We start from the raw sequence: 18,694 nt of genomic DNA on the forward strand, positions 1-18,694 counted from the left end.
TTCCCTTCAAACAAGATAAGAGAGCAAGAAATGTGACAAAGCATGCAGATCGAAGCAAAGCTCCTCCTCCTGTCAGTCACTGTCAGTTTCAGTGTTGTATTAAATTGCTCCTCCAGCACCTCCTCTCCTCATCCTCCAAACCCTCCAATCTGTCAGCAGGAAGCTCACTTTCCCAGTTACAAGGCCATTCTCAGCACACACTGACAACATGCTGGGGACCCTCTGCACTCTCATCACTGCTCTAACATGTAAGGAGGCTGACTGACTGCAGCTTTGACCTCATGTTGGATTCATCAGTCTGTGTGTTTCTCTTCACTTCACGTCATCTTGTTGTTTCCAGGTGTGAGAGGTGTGACGGTGGTGACACAGAAGCCTCCTGTTGTGGTGCTGAGGACAGGAGAGACAGCCACCATGGATTGTAACCTGGGAACTGTTACTGGTAGTGGAGTTCGCTGGTATAAACAGATTCCAGGAGGAGTTCCTCAGTTTGTATTATATTTTTATCACAGCCGGAGCTCTCCAAGCTATGGTTCTGGTTTCTCGTCTCCAAAGTTCACATCTACTCATCAGTCACAATCAGATTATCGTTTGATCATCAGCAATGTGGAGGAGGGAGACTCAGCAGTGTATTACTGTTGCACATGGGACAGCTCTGCTCAGGAGCACGTATCACAGTGATTTACACTGTGACAAAAACCTCCTCACTGAACACTTCTGCTTTTTGAGGCTCTGACTCGTCTTGACTTGCAGTCAGCAAACAGCAAATTCTTTGTCCAACTTCACCAAATGTGTCTTAAAATTGTCCTTCCAAACTTCCCAATCCCTTCATAAAATCCTGACAACTATCCAGTGGAAGTTGTCCATTATACAAACAATATTTTCTCAAATAAAGTCAAGTGTGTGACATGACTGTAAAAATCATTGTTTACACTTGATAGTCATATTAATGATAATTTTCATTTATTATGTTCATAATTATCAGAAATTATTTAAAGAAAGACAAAATTTTTGGCTACTTTCTCCTTTGTAATCAATCTTTTCTTCCCTTTTATTGGATGTTCACATAAATCCTGGACTGATCTGGTTGTAGCTTTCTGTTTTATGTTCACAACATTTACATAAGTTAAATAATTAATTTGTCCTCGTAATCATCAAAAGATCACAAGAAAACAGAAAAAACACATTCTTGATTTAATCTGAATTCTCATCATGTAATAAATCCTTTCTCTGAAGCAATACTCTGTTGCACATGCAGTGATGATTAGATTAAATCATATTTCCGTTGCATTATTTCCACGTCCTCAACAGGAAGAAGATCATATGTGAGAAGACAAAATCTGCAAAAACAGAAGAAAGTAATTCTGCAATCCAGTGTAGTCACATTTATCATGTGATCATAGTTTCCTGATGTCTTTCAACTGTAACAGGACTTTAAAAAGAACATTTGTGCCGCCCCTGAGCATATGAACAGTGATGTGAACTCCTCCTCCTCCTCTTCTCCTCTCCTCAGTGTCTTTATAAGCTTCAGTCTCTCTTCTCCTCACACTCCAACCCTGCTCACCTCTCAGCTGGACAGTAAGGGACGTTTACACCACACACTGACAACATGCTGGGGACCCTCTGCACTCTCATCACTGCTCTAACATGTAAGATATTCTTCTCATTGCTTTTACAGCCCAGATGTTCACACACAAACCTTTCACTCATGGATTTTTCTCTGTATGTTGACAGATGTTGATGCAGTGATAGTGGTGACCCAGACGCCTGCTGTCCACACAGTTTCTGCAGGACAAGAAGTTGTTCTCCACTGCAACATTCAGAGATATGATAATGTTTATGTCAGCTGGTATAAACAGGTTCCTGGTGAAGCTCCTCAGTTTGTTGTGAGCTTTTACTATTCTAGCAGTTCACTCATCTTTGGAACAGGATTCTCCTCAGACAAATTCAACTCTAAATCCACATCAAACATAGATCACCAGTTCATCATTAAGAGGGCAGAGGCAGGAGACTCTGCTGTCTATTACTGTAAAACATGGGACAGCTCTGCTCAGGAGCACGTATCACAGTGATTTACACTGTGACAAAAACCTCCTCACTAACTACTTCTGCTTTCTGAGTCTCTGACACATGAACTAAAGCTTTCTATAACTACCAAACATGAGACTTCAGAAACTACAAACCAGTTTCATCGGTATTTCTTAAAAGACCAATTTCACTCAAAAGTTTCCTTTCTAATCTCTTGAAGAAATCATTTGATTCAGCGTAGTTCTCCTCTTGTGATTTGCACCAGATAGCAGAGTGAAAACACCAACGAGTGACATTGAGTCGCTCATCAATAAAGACGACTCCAAGAATGTGTCATTATTTCATGCTTTCATATGTAAAGAAGAGAAGGTTGCACTCAGCAGTGTATCGTTTAATAAATTCAGTCATCTGTCTGGTAAAACACAAAATGTTTTCAGCCATCCAGCCGTCAGTGTGAACAAATGCAGGGATACAATCCCGACTTAAGGGTGCCAGGTAAGCCAACAGGTGAATGAAATCGACCATCATTGTGTTTTCACCTAGAGTGGAATCACAGAGTTGACCATCAATCACTGTGACTCCTCACAGTAAATCATTGCTGTGCATCAAAACTCTTTATAATTTCATCTGAACCTCAAGAGTCAGACATTTTGAATACAAACATCATAAACACAGAACATGCAGAACAGCACATGATTTCTGTGAACACGGACACAAGAATGAGCTTTTGGAAGACCCCTTCCAGGGTGAGTTTTGGCTTGTGATGACAGAGCGTGCGTCTGTTTTGTTCATTGTCTACATCTGTTCTAATCGATAATCACACCTCTCAATACTTCACACTGCAGGGGGCACAAGACAAGGATTTCCACTCTCTCCATTATTGTTTTCCATTTTCATTGAACCTCTTGCAGTTGCCATTGAGTTGACATCCCGTTATATCCAACTCCTCAATCGCTCTTCCAGAGTCTTCAATCTCACATCCATGTCCTCTCTCAGAATTTCTGATGAGTCCATGAATTGGTCTCTATCTAAAATTCTACCACTGCGTAAAGAAGACTGGAATACTACAACTGAAAAAACTCCCTGTGACCATGACGACAGGCAACATTGAAGACCTTGGTATCAGTGTTTCCACCAATCTGTCAGAGCCGGGTCTTCTGCATTGTGCACATTTACAGAAAAACATCGAAGAAGGCATCAATGTCTTAATTATCATATTTATAAGATTAGGTTTTCTACATTTTCATTCATTTTATGTCATTCAAAAAATGAATTCTACTCATGCATTAGGTGATAATGGTTAGACTGTTATGCAGAAAATGTTTTGGGAGGTTTATTAAATTTTATATTTATATTTTGGGAGGTTCAGACTGACCATCAGCCAGCTCAAAAAAGAGCTGCTCAACTGCTACCCACAGGACCAGACCCTCAGCAGCCAGCCACAGGACCAGACCTTCAGCAGTCAGCCACAGGACCAGACCTTCAGCAGCCAGCCAGTGGAGCACTATGGATGACAAAAAATGGTGAAATTGAATTGTCGTCTTGACCAAGGAATGACACTCTGCCCCTCATGTCATATGGTGTATAGGCTGGCATGAAGAGGCTATGTGTTCAATGGGGCTGATGTGTTGTGTAGCCTTACATGAATGTATTCAATTTCTAATTAAGTTCAAAGAAATAAACATCAAGAGTGATGCCAAATGTTATTTCATTCATATTTGTTCATGATACACAAATTATTTTTAGGAAAAGGAGACGTGACTGCAGATGTAAAAAAACATCTTGTGTTGATATTTTGAATTGTGTGCTGTTAGAATACATCATTCAAAGTGACAAACATGAAACATGTTGAATCTCCATTTTTGTGCAAATAAAACGTGTGGCCATAAACGACTTGTAGATGTTCTGTGAAACTGCAAACATGCTGGAGCTGATTTCTGAATGAAACCAGTGTTGAGTGTTGAAACTCCTCCTCCTCCTCTTCTCCTCTCCTCAGTGTCTTTAAAAGCTTCAGTCTCTCTTCTCCTCACACTCCAACCCTGCTCACCTCTCAGCTGGACAGTAAGGGACGTTTACACCACACACTGACAACATGCTGGGGACCCTCTGCACTCTCATCACTGCTCTAACATGTAAGATATTCTTCTCATTGCTTTTACAGCCCAGATGTTCACACACAAACCTTTCACTCATGGATTTTTCTCTGTATGTTGACAGATGTTGATGCAGTGATAGTGGTGACCCAGACGCCTGCTGTCCACACAGTTTCTGCGGGACAAGAGGTTGTTCTCCACTGCAACATTCAGAGAGATGATGGATATACAGCCAGATGGTATAAACAGGTTCCTGGTGAAGCTCCTCAGTATGTTCTCAAATTTCACCATTCATACAGTTCACCCAGCTTTGGAACAGGATTCTCCTCAGACAGATTCAACTCTAAATCCACATCAAACATAGATTACCAGTTCATCATTAAGAGGGCAGAGGCAGGAGACTCTGCTGTCTATTACTGTCAAACATGGGACGACTCTGCTAAGGAGCACGTATCACAGTGATTTACACTGTGACAAAAACCTCCTCACTAACTACTCCTGCTTTCTGAGTCTCTGACACATGAACTAAAGCTCTCCATAACTACCAAACATGAGACTTTAAAAACAACTACAAACCAGTTTCATCAGTTTGATCTTGAAAGATTAATTTGAAATAAAAGTTACTGACAAAACTCTCAACACTGAACCTGAAGAAAGAATCAGATTTAGTTTTTATAATTTTCTTTGCTCATTTTGTTCTTTTCATTTGATTAAGACAAAAAACACCAACGAATGATAAAGAAAGACAGAGAATTCATTCTAACTGCTGGGAATAAATATATGTGGTAAATATCTCCACTGATCAATAAGTGGACATGATTAATTTCTTCTGTTTGTGGTCTCACAGACTCTGTCAGTGAAACAACTTTTAATTCAAAGGATTTGAATCAGCTCTGTGTGACTGGTGCTGTCAGCACTTTTTATGCAGCATGTCACCTCCCAAAGACCAAATTATTGTTATGTTCACAAAGAGCGAGACCAGGACCCAGATGCAGAGACGAGAACAAAATTTATTCATAGAAAGAAAAAAGCAAATAGCAAATTCTTCTGTTCAAAAGGTAAAGTCCAAATAAGAGAGGCCATGGGGGGCAAAGTATCAACAGAAGCTCAAGCAATTACAAAGTGACAAATTAAAGGATAAAGTAAAATGACCGATATGGGAAAAAACTTGTGACTACAAATTATAGAAAAGAATACTCAAAGCAAAATGCACTGCGTGGAAAACTCGATAAGCAGAGCGAGGCGAGAGACAGGCAATCACAACAACACCATACAGAGGCACAGACACAGGGAAAATAATCCAGCAGCAAGAACAAAGCGAAGGCTGCTTATAAAGAGCCAGTGATGAGGAAATTGGGGACAGGTGTGTCTCTGCGCTCTCTGCCAGGTGATCAGCACCGCCCCTCTGCTGCTCCAGCCTGAAACAAAAATAAAACATAGTCAGTGTGTCTCAGAGGACAAAGATTTCCCAACCACAACAATTATTCTGCATTAGTTTATGTTTTTGGATTTTAATCACAGTTTGTTCAGAAGAGGTCTAACAGGGAGTTTGACCTCTCTGAGGTTTAATTGACCTCAAACATGAGAAGCATCATCATGCTTTAAATTTAAAGCTGTTCATGTTTAGTCCAGATAACAAAGAAAACTTTAAAGACTTCATGAATCGACTTTTCATGATGATCATGAAATGACTGTAATCCCATCCCTGCAGCCAATAACAGCCACACAAGTTTAGCTGCATTGTCTGAATGATGCTGTTTTGCAGGAGGAACATTAGACTGAATTGACTGATGATATCTGGACTTTGAACATCTCCAGCATGAAAACAAAAGGATGCAGCAGAAGATTCAGAGTCAGTCCTCAAGTCCAGCAGTGTTTGTGAATAGAAGCAGACTGATGAAGTGAAGGAGATGTTGACAGTGAAAGTTGGTCTCAACAAGATGTTTCAGTTCCACTCCCCTCATCAGTGAGAGTCAGGAGGTTTTTGTACAGCCATGTGTACAAACTGAATCACTGTGGTATTCGGACAAGGCACCAAGCTGACTGTGACAAGTAAGTACTTTTTATCTGATCATTAAACAAGACAGATTCTCTGTTTCTGAGTCAAACTGACTGAAAAACGTCCATTTATGTGCTACTTCTTCATTTAACATGTTGTTCAGTGGATAATAGTTGTATTTGTACATCAGCTTTGATAGCAGGTTGTGTCTTTGATGAGATGATCTGCAAATGATCACAGTATGTGAAATGTTTTCTACAAATGATCCACTTGTTTAGTGAGGGTTGAGGATTTTTATTAGACAGGAACAATTTTCAAGTTCGTGTTTTTCCTTTCTTTCACAGTTCATGACAAACTTTAAAATGAAGAAAAATCTATGTGGCGATAATTTTAATGACAATATCAATTCAAAACTGCTGCACTTTTTTATTGACAAATCTTTAAACTTTAGAGATAACTTTGAATTGATGTAAATTGGATATTGGCTGTTTTTTCTTGTCTTTGGTTGTTAAATAGAAACCACTGAAGCCAAATGACAACTGACAAACTGTAATTTCCTGAAGTGACTGAAATTATTATATTAGAAGTCAAAACACCATTTGAGGGTGTCTCTTTGAATGTCTTAATCATCATATTTCTAAGCTTGTTTTGTTCAAACAAATGAAGTCTGCTCATGTAGGTAATGATGTCGAGATATTTAGATTTAAAATACTTGTTCTGACCATATTTATTATATTGTCAAAACAACAAATAACTAATCTGTTGCTGTCATGCTTTGAATGAGTGATTAGATTTGTAGTTGTATGATGAATGTCCTTCATGTGTTTTCAGGCTCCAGCCTCCCTCCTCCTGTCCTGACAGTCTTCCCTCCGTCCAGTGCTGAGCTCCAGTCCAACAAAGCTGCTCTGGTCTGTCTGTCCAGTCAGTCTGTGCCTTTTGCAGATGTGAGCTGGTTGGCTGGTGGGAGTCCAGTGAGCAGCGGGATCTCTACCAGCACCGCTGTTCAGCAAGCGGACCACACTTTCCAAATCAGCAGCTATCTGGCCATCCAGACGTCAGACTGGAACATGGATAAGGTTTACACATGTAAAGTGTCTTTGGGCTCCCAGACTTCAGAGAAAAACATCCACAAGTCAGACTGTCCCACTGAAGAATAGCAGAGGAGCAGAATGACCATTTCAAAGCTGCTTCTTTACTCTTTGTGCTGTTTGCTCATTACAAGGTTCACATGCTGGAAAAGATGTGTGTGCATGCTTGTAATACATGTTGTGACCGTTAGGTGGAGGTGTTGTATCAGCTTTGCAACTGCTGCATTTGTCAAGACTCATTCAATAAAAAATAAACATACAAAAAAACTGTGGACAACAAAACTGTTTGTGTTTATTTGTATTCTTGAAAACATCATTTAAAACAATAACAACAATTTTGCTCAACAAAATGTTTGAACTTCGTGACATTTTATTTTTCTCCAGATATTCATCTCACTGACAGACTGGTTTTAGCTGTTTGCAGTAGTTAAGATGTTAGACAATTCAGATAAAATGAGCAACCGAAAGTGAGTTTTCATCCTTTGTCAGTGAAGCATCACCTCTCTACTCCTCCCTCTCTTCCTTCCCAGGATGCACCTGCAGGCCTCCTCTCCTTTTTTATAGCTGCATGTAAATGAAGAGGTCAAGTGTCAGCTCTCTCTCGCCCCTATCAGAAATGTAATACAGCCTTCCTCCATATTCCACAGGTCCCTCCAACTAAGTTTCCTCTTCTCAACACCTTCCCAATTCAACCATTGTCCCTGTTTGGCCTGACCAACTGCTCTTGCCCCCCTGAACAACTCCTCCTGCCTACGCACCTGTTCCACTACAAGCTTTCTTTTCTCCTTTAGACCTGCTTTGTCCCAAACTGGTTTGCGTGGGCCAAGCCCCAAGCCTCCCTGGTCGAATTGAACATTTCCTACTTTTTCTGCATGGTAGGCAATGTTCAATTTGGCCAGCTTAATATAATCCTAAACTTTGAAACTCTTGTTTTGAACTCTCACATAAGTCTTGAGGTCTATAGTGGTAGTTATATACAGTCAATGTAAACCACGAAAAACAAGCTTTCATCCACAACAATGTTTCAAAAAAAGTTGGGACACTGTGTAAAATGAACTAGAACCAGAACATGATGTTTTGCAAAACACTGAAATCATTGTTTTTGAAAACTATATCCTCATTTAGAATTTGATGCCAGCAACACAGGACACTTTCAAAGATGTTCATGTTAAACCAGATGACATAAAAAACATTAAATACATTTTTATTTGGTGTGATAACAAGGCTTTAAGGTCATTTCTCTATTTCATCACTGTCATCAAGTCCAGTTTGAGGCAAAGTGGAGGGTGACCACTTCAATAGTTTTCTACAAAGTGGGTTTTAATGAAGTCATCAGAAGAACAAATTGAGTGTATTTACACATACAGCAGTGGATCTGTGGGTCTCCAACAATGTGAACAAAACACAGGGTTAACACTGTCACAGGACTATATACACAGTCTGATAAGGCCATTTTTGTGTGTAATTATGTCTCTAACATTATATCAGCTGCTTTGATATAATGTGATTGTTTGAAGAGGAACTTTTGGCTGCAGCAAGTTCAACATGAAATGACTGTTATCCCATCCCTGCAGCCAATAACAGCCACACAAGTTTAGCTGCATTGTGTGAATGATGCTGTTTTGCAGGAGGAACATTAGACTGAATTGACTGATGATATCTGGACTTTGAACATCTCCAGCATGAAAACAAAAGGATGCAGCAGAAGATTCAGAGTCAGTCCTCAAGTCCAGCAGTGTTTGTGAATAGAAACAGACTGATGAAGTGAAGGAGATGTTGACAGTGAAAGTTGGTCTCAACAAGATGTTTCAGTTCCACTCCCCTCATCAGTGAGAGTCAGGAGGTTTTTGTACAGCCATGTGTACAAACTGAATCACTGTGGTATTCGGACAAGGCACCAAGCTGACTGTGACAAGTAAGTACTTTTTATCTGATCATTAAACAAGACAGATTCTCTGTTTCTGAGTCAAACTGACTGAAAAACGTCCATTTATGTGCTACTTCTTCATTTAACATGTTGTTCAGTGGATAATAGTTGTATTTGTACATCAGCTTTGATAGCAGGTTGTGTCTTTGACGAGATGATCTGCAAATGATCACAATATGTGAACTGTTTTCTGTAAATGATCCACTTGTTTAGTGAGGGTTGAGGATTTTTATTAGACAGGAAACATTTTTTGATTGTGTTTTTCTTTTCTTTCACAGTTCATGACAAACTTTAAAATGAAGAAAAATCTACGTGTATTACAATATATGTGATGATGATTTTCATCATGACAATATCAATTCAAAACTGCTGCTCTTGTGTTTTTATTGACAAATCTTTAAAGTTTAAAGATAACTTTGAATTGATGTAAATTGTATATTGGCTGAATATTCTTGTCTTTGTCAGTTGTCAGTTTGCTTCAGTGGTTTCTATTTAACAACCAAACTGTAATTTCCTGAAGTGACGGAAATAATTATATTAGGAGTCAAAAACCATTTGAAGGTTTGAATGTCTTAATCATCATATTTCTAACCTTATGATTTATAAGTTTTCTGAAAACAAATGTAGTCTGCTCATTTTTAAAGTATAATGTTGAGATGTTCAGATTTATTATATTGTCAAAACAACAAATAACTAATCTGTTGCTGTCATGCTTTGAATGAGTGATTAGATTTGTAGTTGTTTGATGAATGTCCTTCATGTGTTTTCAGGCTCCAGCCTCCCTCCTCCTGTCCTGACAGTCTTCCCTCCGTCCAGTGCTGAGCTCCAGTCCAACAAAGCCGCTCTGGTCTGTCTGTCCAGTCAGTCTGTGCCTTTTGCAGATGTGAGCTGGTTGGCTGGTGGGAGTCCAGTGAGCAGCGGGATCTCTACCAGCACCGCTGTTCAGCAAGCAGACCACACTTTCCAAATCAGCAGCTATCTGGCCATCCAGACGTCAGACTGGAACATGGATAAGGTTTACACATGTAAAGTGTCTTTGGGCTCCCAGACTTCAGAGAAAAACATCCACAAGTCAGACTGTCCCACTGAAGAATAGCAGAGGAGCAGAATTACCATTTCAAAGCTGCTTCTTTACTCTTTGTGCTGTTTGCTCATTACAAGGTTCACATGCTGGAAAAGATGTGTGTGCATGCTTGTAATACATGTTGTGACCGTTAGGTGGAGGTGTTGTATCAGCTTTGCAACTGCTGCATTTGTCAAGACTCATTCAATAAAAAATAAACATACAAAAACTGTTGACAAGAAAACTGTTTGTGTTTATTTGTATTCTTGAAAACATCATTTCAAACAATAATGTTCAACAAAATGTTGGAAGTTGACAAGATTTTATTTTTCTCCTGAAGTTCATCTCACTGATAATTACAGTTAATCCAGGACACACAGATAACAAACATATTCCTCTGACTTCAAAATGCATATTTCAATTCAGAAAGCTCCATTCTTGTTGGTTATTCGAGATTAAAATCACTTTGTCTGTTTTTTGTTGTTCACAGCAGTTAAGTTAGAACGTTAGAAAATCAGATAAAATGAGCAAACGAAAGTGAGTTTTCATCCTCCATCAGTGAAGCATCACCTCTCTACTCCTCCCTCTCTTCCTTCCCAGGATGCACCTGCAGGCCTCCTCTCCTTATTTATAGCTGCATGTAAATGAAGAGGTCAAGTGTCAGCTCTCTGTAAAATCAGAGGGAACTGAATTCAATCCCTTTTTTTGCAAGTGAGCAAAGAAACAAATGTATGACAATAACAGTGCAGGAAGTCTTTTTCAAATCGTCATGTCGCATGTTGGGGTCGGGGGAAACATTGCCTACAGAGACAATAATGGAGACAGAAAAAACTTTTCCCTTCACAGAAGAGAAAAGAGCAAGAAATGTGACAAAGCATGCAGATTGAAGCAAAGCTCCTCCTCCTGTCAGTCACTCTCAGTTTCAGTGTTGTATTAAATTGCTCCTCCAGCACCTCCTCTCCTCATCCTCCAAACCCTCCAATCTTTCAGCAGGAAGCTCACTTTCCCAGTTACAAGGCCATTCTCAGCACACACTGACAACATGCTGGGGACCCTCTGCACTCTCATCACTGCTCTAACATGTAAGGAGGCTGACTGACTGCAGCTTTGACCTCATGTTGGATTCATCAGTCTGTGTGTTTCTCTTCACTTCACGTCATCTTGTTGTTTCCAGGTGTGAGAGGTGTGACGGTGGTGACACAGAAGCCTCCTGTTGTGGTGCTGAGGACAGGAGAGACAGCCACCATGGACTGTAACCTGGGAACTGTTGCTAACATTGCTGCTTCCTGGTATAAACAGATTCCAGGAGGAGTTCCTCAGCATGTATTATATTTTTATCACGGTTGGAGCTCTCCAGGCTATGGTTCTGGTTTCTCGTCTCCAAAGTTCACATCTACTCATCAGTCACAATCAGATTATCGTTTGATCATCAAGAATGTAGAGGAGGGAGACTCAGCAGTCTATTCCTGTCAAACATGGGACGGCTCTGCTAAGGAGAACGTATCACAGTGATTTACACTGTGACAAAAACCTCCTCACTGAACACTTCTGCTTTTTGACTCTCTGTCACATGCCAACTGATCATAGAGTCATCAAACAAGCTTCACTGTAACATCCCACCATGTACAATCATTTGTTTCAAACATTGACATGATTTTATTGTTTTTATTTACAAATTAATCAATGAAAGTATTTATTTATGTTTAACTTTCATACATTCTTTTCAACTGAAAAAAGCAATGCACCAGTAAAAGCACTCCACATTCATCCATAATATCTGATATGTTCATATGCTGTAATTCAGGCTTAATTCATGTGGACGAAAAAAACAAAACCCTGTCTGAAAGATCATTGTTACAAGCCTGACATTGCTCTCTTGTCCATTTGGTCCATAAACACATGTCAGTTATCTTGCATCAACACTCGAAATTGTTTAAAACCATGCAAGTGGCCTGGCCAGCATCATCATGAATCATGTTCTGTTGACTCTCCCAGTCAGACAGATGGTCCTCTGCTTGGCTTGACCCCAGTCAAGGTCAGCAGCAAGTCCATTGTAAAATCTTTACAATGTGTGAACCATGAGAGTAGTATTGTGTGAACCATGATGGTTCACGTAATAGAACGTCTTATTCATGTCAGGCCGGGACTCAGATACGGACTCAGATGCAGAGAGTTGAACACACAGATCTTTATTGATAATTATTCACTCAAGGTCCACTTCAATGAGTGTCAAAGGAATAGGCTATATAATTATACTAGGCCTACGGCTATAACTATGACTATCAAAATAATAGCAGAAAACGCTCACTATGAGGATAAACTCGAAAACACTAAGAAATGAAAATCACTAGAAACAGAAAACGCTCTCTAAGAGGATAATCTAGAACTCACTAAGTACTAAAAAGACAAAGAACAGAAAACGCTCCAAAGGGAGGAAAACACAATGGACTATGACTGCTAGGAAAACGAGACTGAATAAGATAATCTATGAAATCAAAAGAACTATCCTAAATACGAAATAACAGAAATATCTATGCTAAAAAGGAAACAACAGAAAATCGCTCAAGCTAGAGGAAAACAATTTGGCTAAGGAATAAACTGTGAAAATAAACCAGAAACTAAGGTATCAAATTTACACACAAAAGAACACTCACGAGGAGGAAACAGGAGCTTACAGAACGAACGAGATCTATGGCTGTGACAAGGACGGACGGGGAAAGACAGGCTCGGGTGAATCGCCGACGGACAAAGACACACTGGCACAAGACAGGGGAGACGCAGACTATTTAACACGTGGAGGGTAATCAGGCACAGGTAGAAACAATGGGTAATCAGGGCGGACACACGGGACACACGAGGAAGGGCAGGTGCTCTGAAACGAGAGGAGAGTTAGACCTTCAAAATAAAACAGGAAAAGACAAGACAAAACCCCAATGACAAGACAGACCTCACCGCGGCGTGACAATTCATATTAAACCTGCTGCTTCTATCACCAGCATCTCTCCATGCTCCTTCAAAGATTCACTGCTCAATGTGAAAACTTCAGGCCGCAAAAAATGTTCATGACTCAGACACAAAACTCTTTCTCAATGTCAACGGTTTTTCACAGCATGTTATGAGGTCCACACGGAAAACAAGGCCACACCCTCAACCTGATGATCTCTAAAGGCCTCAATAGAACAGAAACTGCCATTCTGGATATGACAATTTCAGACCATTTTTGCATCATTTTAAAATCTGACCTTTGTACCCAGACATGGCAATCCTCCTCACATCAGCATAACAGCCTAGTTGCCATGTTTAGTGTTTCACGCATTAACGCCAGTGTTCTTGACGAGGTGGTACACCAGCTTAAATCTTCTACCTGTTCTCTTGACCCCATCCCCACAAAACTGTTTCAATGTCTCTTTCACTGCCTATCAGATGATCTTCTCCAGATACTTAATGCCTCCCGACAGTCCGCTGTTTTCCCCTGTTGTCTCATTGGCTTGTCTGGACCTGTTCTTTAATGGCTCTCAGCATCTTCAAAAGGAAGGATTATCTCCGTATCTCTTGGCAACTTCTCATCTGAGGCTGTTGACATTTTCTGTAGGGGGTCCACAAGGCTCAGACCTTCGTCCACTGCAATTCAACCTATTCGTGCTCCTTCTTGGTCCATCATACAGAATCACAATGTAAACTACCAATCCTATGCTGACGACACAAAGCTGTACGTCTAACTTTCCTGAGCAAACCTCAGTCCCATAAATGCATTGACGACATAGATTACTGGACGTCTGACAACTTTCTACAACTTGACCACGAAACGTTCTGATTGAAGGCCCAAAAGTCAAAAAGCAGTAGACCGTGCCCATTCAATCATCCTTTTTTCTTCAGCATGTAGCAAATTATTCAGAACAATCTCAACTTCCAGCAACTCATCACTGCTATTTCATCACTGCTATTTCTGCTACTGCTACAACAACAGATTTGTGATTTAAGAAAATATTTTGCTTCCTGTCCCAGTCTGACACTGAAACAGTGGTCCATACATTCATCTCCAGCAGATCAGATTACTACAATGGCCTTTTGCAGGACTTCCCAAAAAGTCAAGGCTCCAGCTCACCCAGAATGCTAACCAGGACAACAAAAATCCACATTACACCTGTACTGAAAACACAGTAGAATTGAAATTAGTTGTGCTCCTAAATATATTTTTGACCTTCTGACTGGCTGTAGCCTGATCAGATCCTCCAGATCAGCAAGCATGTGTCCCCTGAATGTACCTCCAATTGAGACTAAATCAGGCGAAGGTGCTTTTAGTTGCTATGGTGCTGTTCACTGGAACAAACTGCCTGATGACTTGAGATATGTTGCAACCATATCGTCTGTGTGTTGTCACGTTTCTGTGTGTGTGCTTGTCTTTGTGTGTGCCTGTTATAATCCATGTGGCAAACTCAATTACAATCATCAGTAACCACCAACACCCAATAAATTGAGCTGAACTGAATTGGTGGTTCTGTCACCATCTCTGTTCACCCTCTTCACCTCTTCAGACTTCTTTCATCTGCAGAAGTTTTCTGAAGACTCTGCAGTCGTGGGCTGCATCAGCGAGGGGAAAGAGGCTCGAGCTTGAGCATCATGGACTGAAGCAGCATGAGCCGAACCACCTGCAGCTTCACTCTGGTCAGATAAAGGACTGAGATCAGAGGGGAACATTTGACCTCCACATATTCTGATTACTATGTTCACTTAACATACAACAATGAAAGATGAACATGAACTGATACACCGATGATGATCTGACTGGAGATAATAATACTCCTGCAAAGGACTTTAACATTAAACATCATCTTTTAAAAAACATCAACGATATAAAATGTGAAATTGTTTTTATGAAAATGACTGAATGACACAATGTGAAACCACAAACACAATTAAGTTGATCTGTGACTGAAACCAGTGTTGAGTGTTGAAACTCCTCCTCCTCCTCTTCTCCTCTCCTCAGTGTCTTTATAAGCTTCAGTCTCTCTTCTCCTCACACTCCAACCCTGCTCACCTCTCAGCTGGACAGTAAGGGACGTTTACACCACACACTGACAACATGCTGGGGACCCTCTGCACTCTCATCACTGCTCTAACATGTAAGATATTCTTCTCATTGCTTTTACAGCCCAGATGTTCACACACAAACCTTTCACTCATGGATTTTTCTCTGTATGTTGACAGATGTTGATGCAGTGATAGTGCTGACCCAGACGCCTGCTGTCCACACAGTTTCTCCAGGACAAGAGGTTGTTCTCCACTGCAAAACCGATTCTGGAAATTATGTCTATTGGTATAAACAGGTTCCTGGTGAAGCTCCTCAGTTTGTTCTGAGCTTTCACTATTCTAGCAGTTCACCCAGCTTTGGAACAGGATTCTCCTCAGACAGATTCAACTCTAAATCCACATCAAACACAGAATACCAGTTCATCATTAAGAGGGCAGAGACAGGAGACTCTGCTGTCTATTACTGTAACACATGGGACAGCTCTGCTTCTGCAGCTGTATCACAGTGATTTACACTGTGACAAAAACCTCCTCACTAACTACTTCTGCTTTTTGACCTGCTGATACATGTTGAGTTAGAGTGAAGCCATCAGTCGCTGCTTTTAAAAACAACCCCCCTGGAACAAATATCATCTTAAACTTCTAAACTCTTTTTTGGACTCTCACATAAGTCTTAAGGGTAGTTATATACAGTCAATGTAAACCACAAAAACACAAGTTATGATCTACAACAATGTTTCCACCAAAGTTGGGACACTGTGTAAAATGAACCAGAACGTGATGATTTGCAAAACACTGAAATCATTGTTGTTTGAAAATTATATTCTCATTTAGAATTTGATGCCAGCAACACAGGACAGTTTCAAAGATGTTCATGTTATGCCAGAAAACATAAAAAAACATTAAACACATTTTGTTTGGTGCGATAATGAAGCTTTATGGTCATTTCTCTATTTCATTGCTGTCATCAAGTCCAGTTTGAGGCAAAGTGGAGGATGACCACTTCAATACTTTTCTACAAAGTGGGTTTTGATGAAGTCATAAGAAGAACAAATTGAGTGTATTTACACATACAGCAGTGGGTCTGTGGGTCTCCAACAATGTGAACAAAACACAGGGTGAACACAGGACTAAATACACAGCCTGATAAGTTCAGAATAGCATGAGCCATTTTTGTGTGTAATTATGTCTCTAACATTAAATCAGCTGCTTTGATATAATGTGATTGTTTGAAGAGGACTTTTGGCTGCAGCAAGTTCAACATGAAATGACAGTTATCCCATCCCTGCAGTCAATAACAACCACACAAGTATAGCTGCATTGTCTGAATGATGCTGTTTTGCAGGAGGAACATTAGACTGAATTGACTGATGATATCTGGACTTTGAACATCTCCAGCATGAATACAAAAGGATGCAGCAAAAGATTCAGAGTCAGTCCTCAAGTCCAGCAGTGTTTGTGAATAGAAGCAGACTGATGAAGTGAAGGAGATGTTGACAGTGAAAGTTGGTCTCAACAAGATGTTTCAGTTCCACTCCCCTCATCAGTGAGAGTCAGGAGGTTTTTGTACAGCCATGTGTACAAACTGAATCACTGTGGTATTCGGACAAGGCACCAAGCTGACTGTGACAAGTAAGTACTTTTTATCTGATCATTAAACGAGACAGATTCTCTGTTTCTGAGTCAAACTGACTGAAAAACATCCATTTATGTCCTACTTCTTTATTTAACATGTTGTTCAGTGGATAATAGTTGTATTTGTACATCAGCTTTGATAGCAGGTTGTGTCTTTGACGAGATGATCTGCAAATGATCACAATATGCGAACTGTTTCAACAAATGATCCACTTGTTTAGTGTGGGTTGAGGATTTTTTATTAGCCAGGAAACATTTTCTAGTTTGTGTTTTTCTGTTCTTTCACAGTTCATGACAAACTTTAAAATGAAGAAAAATCCACGTATATTACAATATATGTGACGATAATATTGATGACAATATCAATGCAAAACTGCTGCACTTGTGATTTTTATTGACAAATCTTGAAAGTTTAAAGATAACTTTGAATTGATGTAAATTGTATATTGGCTGAATTTTCTTGTCTTTGGTTGTTCAATAGAAACCACTGAAGCAAACTGACAACTGACAAACTTCAATTTCCTGAAGTGACTGAAATAATTTTATTAGAAGTCAAAAACCATTTGAAGGTGTCTCTTTGAATGTTTTAATCATCATATTTATAAGCTTGTAATTTATTAGTTTTTAAAAAAAAACAAAAAACAAATTCATTTTCAAGGAAATGATGTCAAGATGTTCAGATTTAAAATATTTGATCTGACCACATTTATTATATTGTCAAAACAAAAAGTAACTAATCTGTTGCTGTCATGCTTTGAATGAGTGATTAGATTTGTAGTTGTTTGATGAATGTCCTTCATGTGTTTTCAGGCTCCAGCCTCCCTCCTCCTGTCCTGACAGTCTTCCCTCCGTCCAGTGCTGAGCTCCAGTCCAACAAAGCCGCTCTGGTCTGTCTGTCCAGTCAGTCTGTGCCTTTTGCAGATGTGAGCTGGTTGGCTGGTGGGAGTCCAGTGAGCAGCGGGATCTCTACCAGCACCGCTGTTCAGCAAGCAGACCACACTTTCCAAATCAGCAGCTATCTGGCCATCCAGACGTCAGACTGGAACATGGATAAGGTTTACACATGTAAAGTGTCTTTGGGCTCCCAGACTTCAGAGAAAAACATCCACAAGTCAGACTGTCCCACTGAAGAATAGCAGAGGAGCAGAATGACCATTTCAAAGCTGCTTCTTTACTCTTTGTGCTGTTTGCTCATTACAAGGTTCACATGCTAGAAAAGATGTGTGCATGCTTGTAATACATGTTGTGACCGTTAGGTGGAGGTGTTGTATCAGCTTTGCAACTGCTGCATTTGTCAAGACTCATTCAATAAAAAATAAACATACAAAAAAACTGTGGACAACAAAACTGTTTGTGTTTATTTGTATTCTTGAAAACATCATTTCAAACAATAATGTTCAACAAAATGTTGGAAGTTGACAAGATTTTATTTTTCTCCTGAAGTTCATCTCACTGATAATTACAGTTAATCCAGGACACACAGATAACAAACATATTCCTCTGACTTCAAAATGCATATTTCAATTCAGAAAGCTCCATTCTTGTTGGTTATTCGAGATTAAAATCACTTTGTCTGTTTTTTGTTGTTCACAGCAGTTAAGTTAGAACGTTAGAAAATCAGATAAAATGAGCAAACGAAAGTGAGTTTTCATCCTCCATCAGTGAAGCATCACCTCTTTACTCCTCCCTCTCTTCCTTGCACCTGCAGGCCTCCTCTCCTTATTTATAGCTGCATGTAAATGAAGAGGTCAAGTGTCAGCTCTCTGTAAAATCAGAGGGAACTGAATTCAATCCCTTTTTTTGCAAGTGAGCAAAGAAACAAATGTATGACAA

The 18,694-nt window shown here is 39.9% G+C and overlaps 2 protein-coding genes and 1 gene segment (V, D, J or C); all 3 read left to right on the forward strand.

Moving 5' to 3' along the window:
* Positions 1-87: 87 nt before the first annotated feature.
* Positions 88-7,487, forward strand: LOC121621197 (immunoglobulin lambda-1 light chain-like). Of its 2 annotated transcripts, none has more exons than XM_041957569.1 (4): positions 88-248; positions 341-666; positions 6,137-6,170; positions 6,949-7,487. In XM_041957569.1, the coding sequence occupies exons 1-4, from the start codon at positions 209-211 to the stop codon at positions 7,272-7,274; spliced, it is 726 nt and encodes a 241-aa protein (XP_041813503.1). In that variant the 5' UTR covers positions 88-208; the 3' UTR covers positions 7,275-7,487. The 2 variants fall into 2 exon arrangements, with proteins under 2 accessions (XP_041813503.1, XP_041813504.1); XM_041957570.1 differs by lacking the exons at positions 88-248; positions 341-666 and adding exons at positions 1,591-1,646; positions 1,732-2,057.
* Positions 7,488-9,089: 1,602 nt separating this feature from the next.
* Positions 9,090-10,429, forward strand: LOC121620404 (the record flags this gene model as incomplete). The annotated part of the segment is given in 2 exon segments: positions 9,090-9,120; positions 9,903-10,429. Coding segments are annotated over 2 exon segments (357 nt in total), but the record flags the coding sequence as incomplete, so codon positions are not given.
* Positions 10,430-11,166: 737 nt separating this feature from the next.
* Positions 11,167-18,198, forward strand: LOC121621187 (immunoglobulin lambda-1 light chain-like). 2 transcript variants are annotated; one of them, XM_041957548.1, is made up of 4 exons: positions 11,167-11,277; positions 11,370-11,695; positions 16,825-16,858; positions 17,672-18,198. In XM_041957548.1, the coding sequence occupies exons 1-4, from the start codon at positions 11,238-11,240 to the stop codon at positions 17,995-17,997; spliced, it is 726 nt and encodes a 241-aa protein (XP_041813482.1). In that variant the 5' UTR covers positions 11,167-11,237; the 3' UTR covers positions 17,998-18,198. The 2 variants fall into 2 exon arrangements, with proteins under 2 accessions (XP_041813482.1, XP_041813483.1); XM_041957549.1 differs by lacking the exons at positions 11,167-11,277; positions 11,370-11,695 and adding exons at positions 15,262-15,318; positions 15,404-15,723.
* The last annotated feature ends 496 nt before the right edge of the window (positions 18,199-18,694 follow it).

The sequence above is a fragment of the Chelmon rostratus genome, chromosome 17 (assembly GCF_017976325.1).
Source record: "Chelmon rostratus isolate fCheRos1 chromosome 17, fCheRos1.pri, whole genome shotgun sequence".
In the NCBI taxonomy this organism is placed as follows: Eukaryota; Metazoa; Chordata; class Actinopteri; order Chaetodontiformes; family Chaetodontidae; genus Chelmon; species Chelmon rostratus.

Coding starts and splice junctions, on each gene's coding strand:
- LOC121621187 (XM_041957548.1), top strand. CDS start 11,238: ATGCTGGGGACCCTCTGCACTCTCATCACTGCTCTAACAT. Junction 11,278..11,369: donor TCTCATCACTGCTCTAACAT/GTAAGGAGGCTG, acceptor TGTTGTTTCCAG/GTGTGAGAGGTGTGACGGTG. Junction 11,696..16,824: donor ACGGCTCTGCTAAGGAGAAC/GTATCACAGTGA, acceptor TGAATCACTGTG/GTATTCGGACAAGGCACCAA.
- LOC121621197 (XM_041957569.1), top strand. CDS start 209: ATGCTGGGGACCCTCTGCACTCTCATCACTGCTCTAACAT. Junction 667..6,136: donor ACAGCTCTGCTCAGGAGCAC/GTATCACAGTGA, acceptor TGAATCACTGTG/GTATTCGGACAAGGCACCAA. Junction 6,171..6,948: donor CACCAAGCTGACTGTGACAA/GTAAGTACTTTT, acceptor ATGTGTTTTCAG/GCTCCAGCCTCCCTCCTCCT.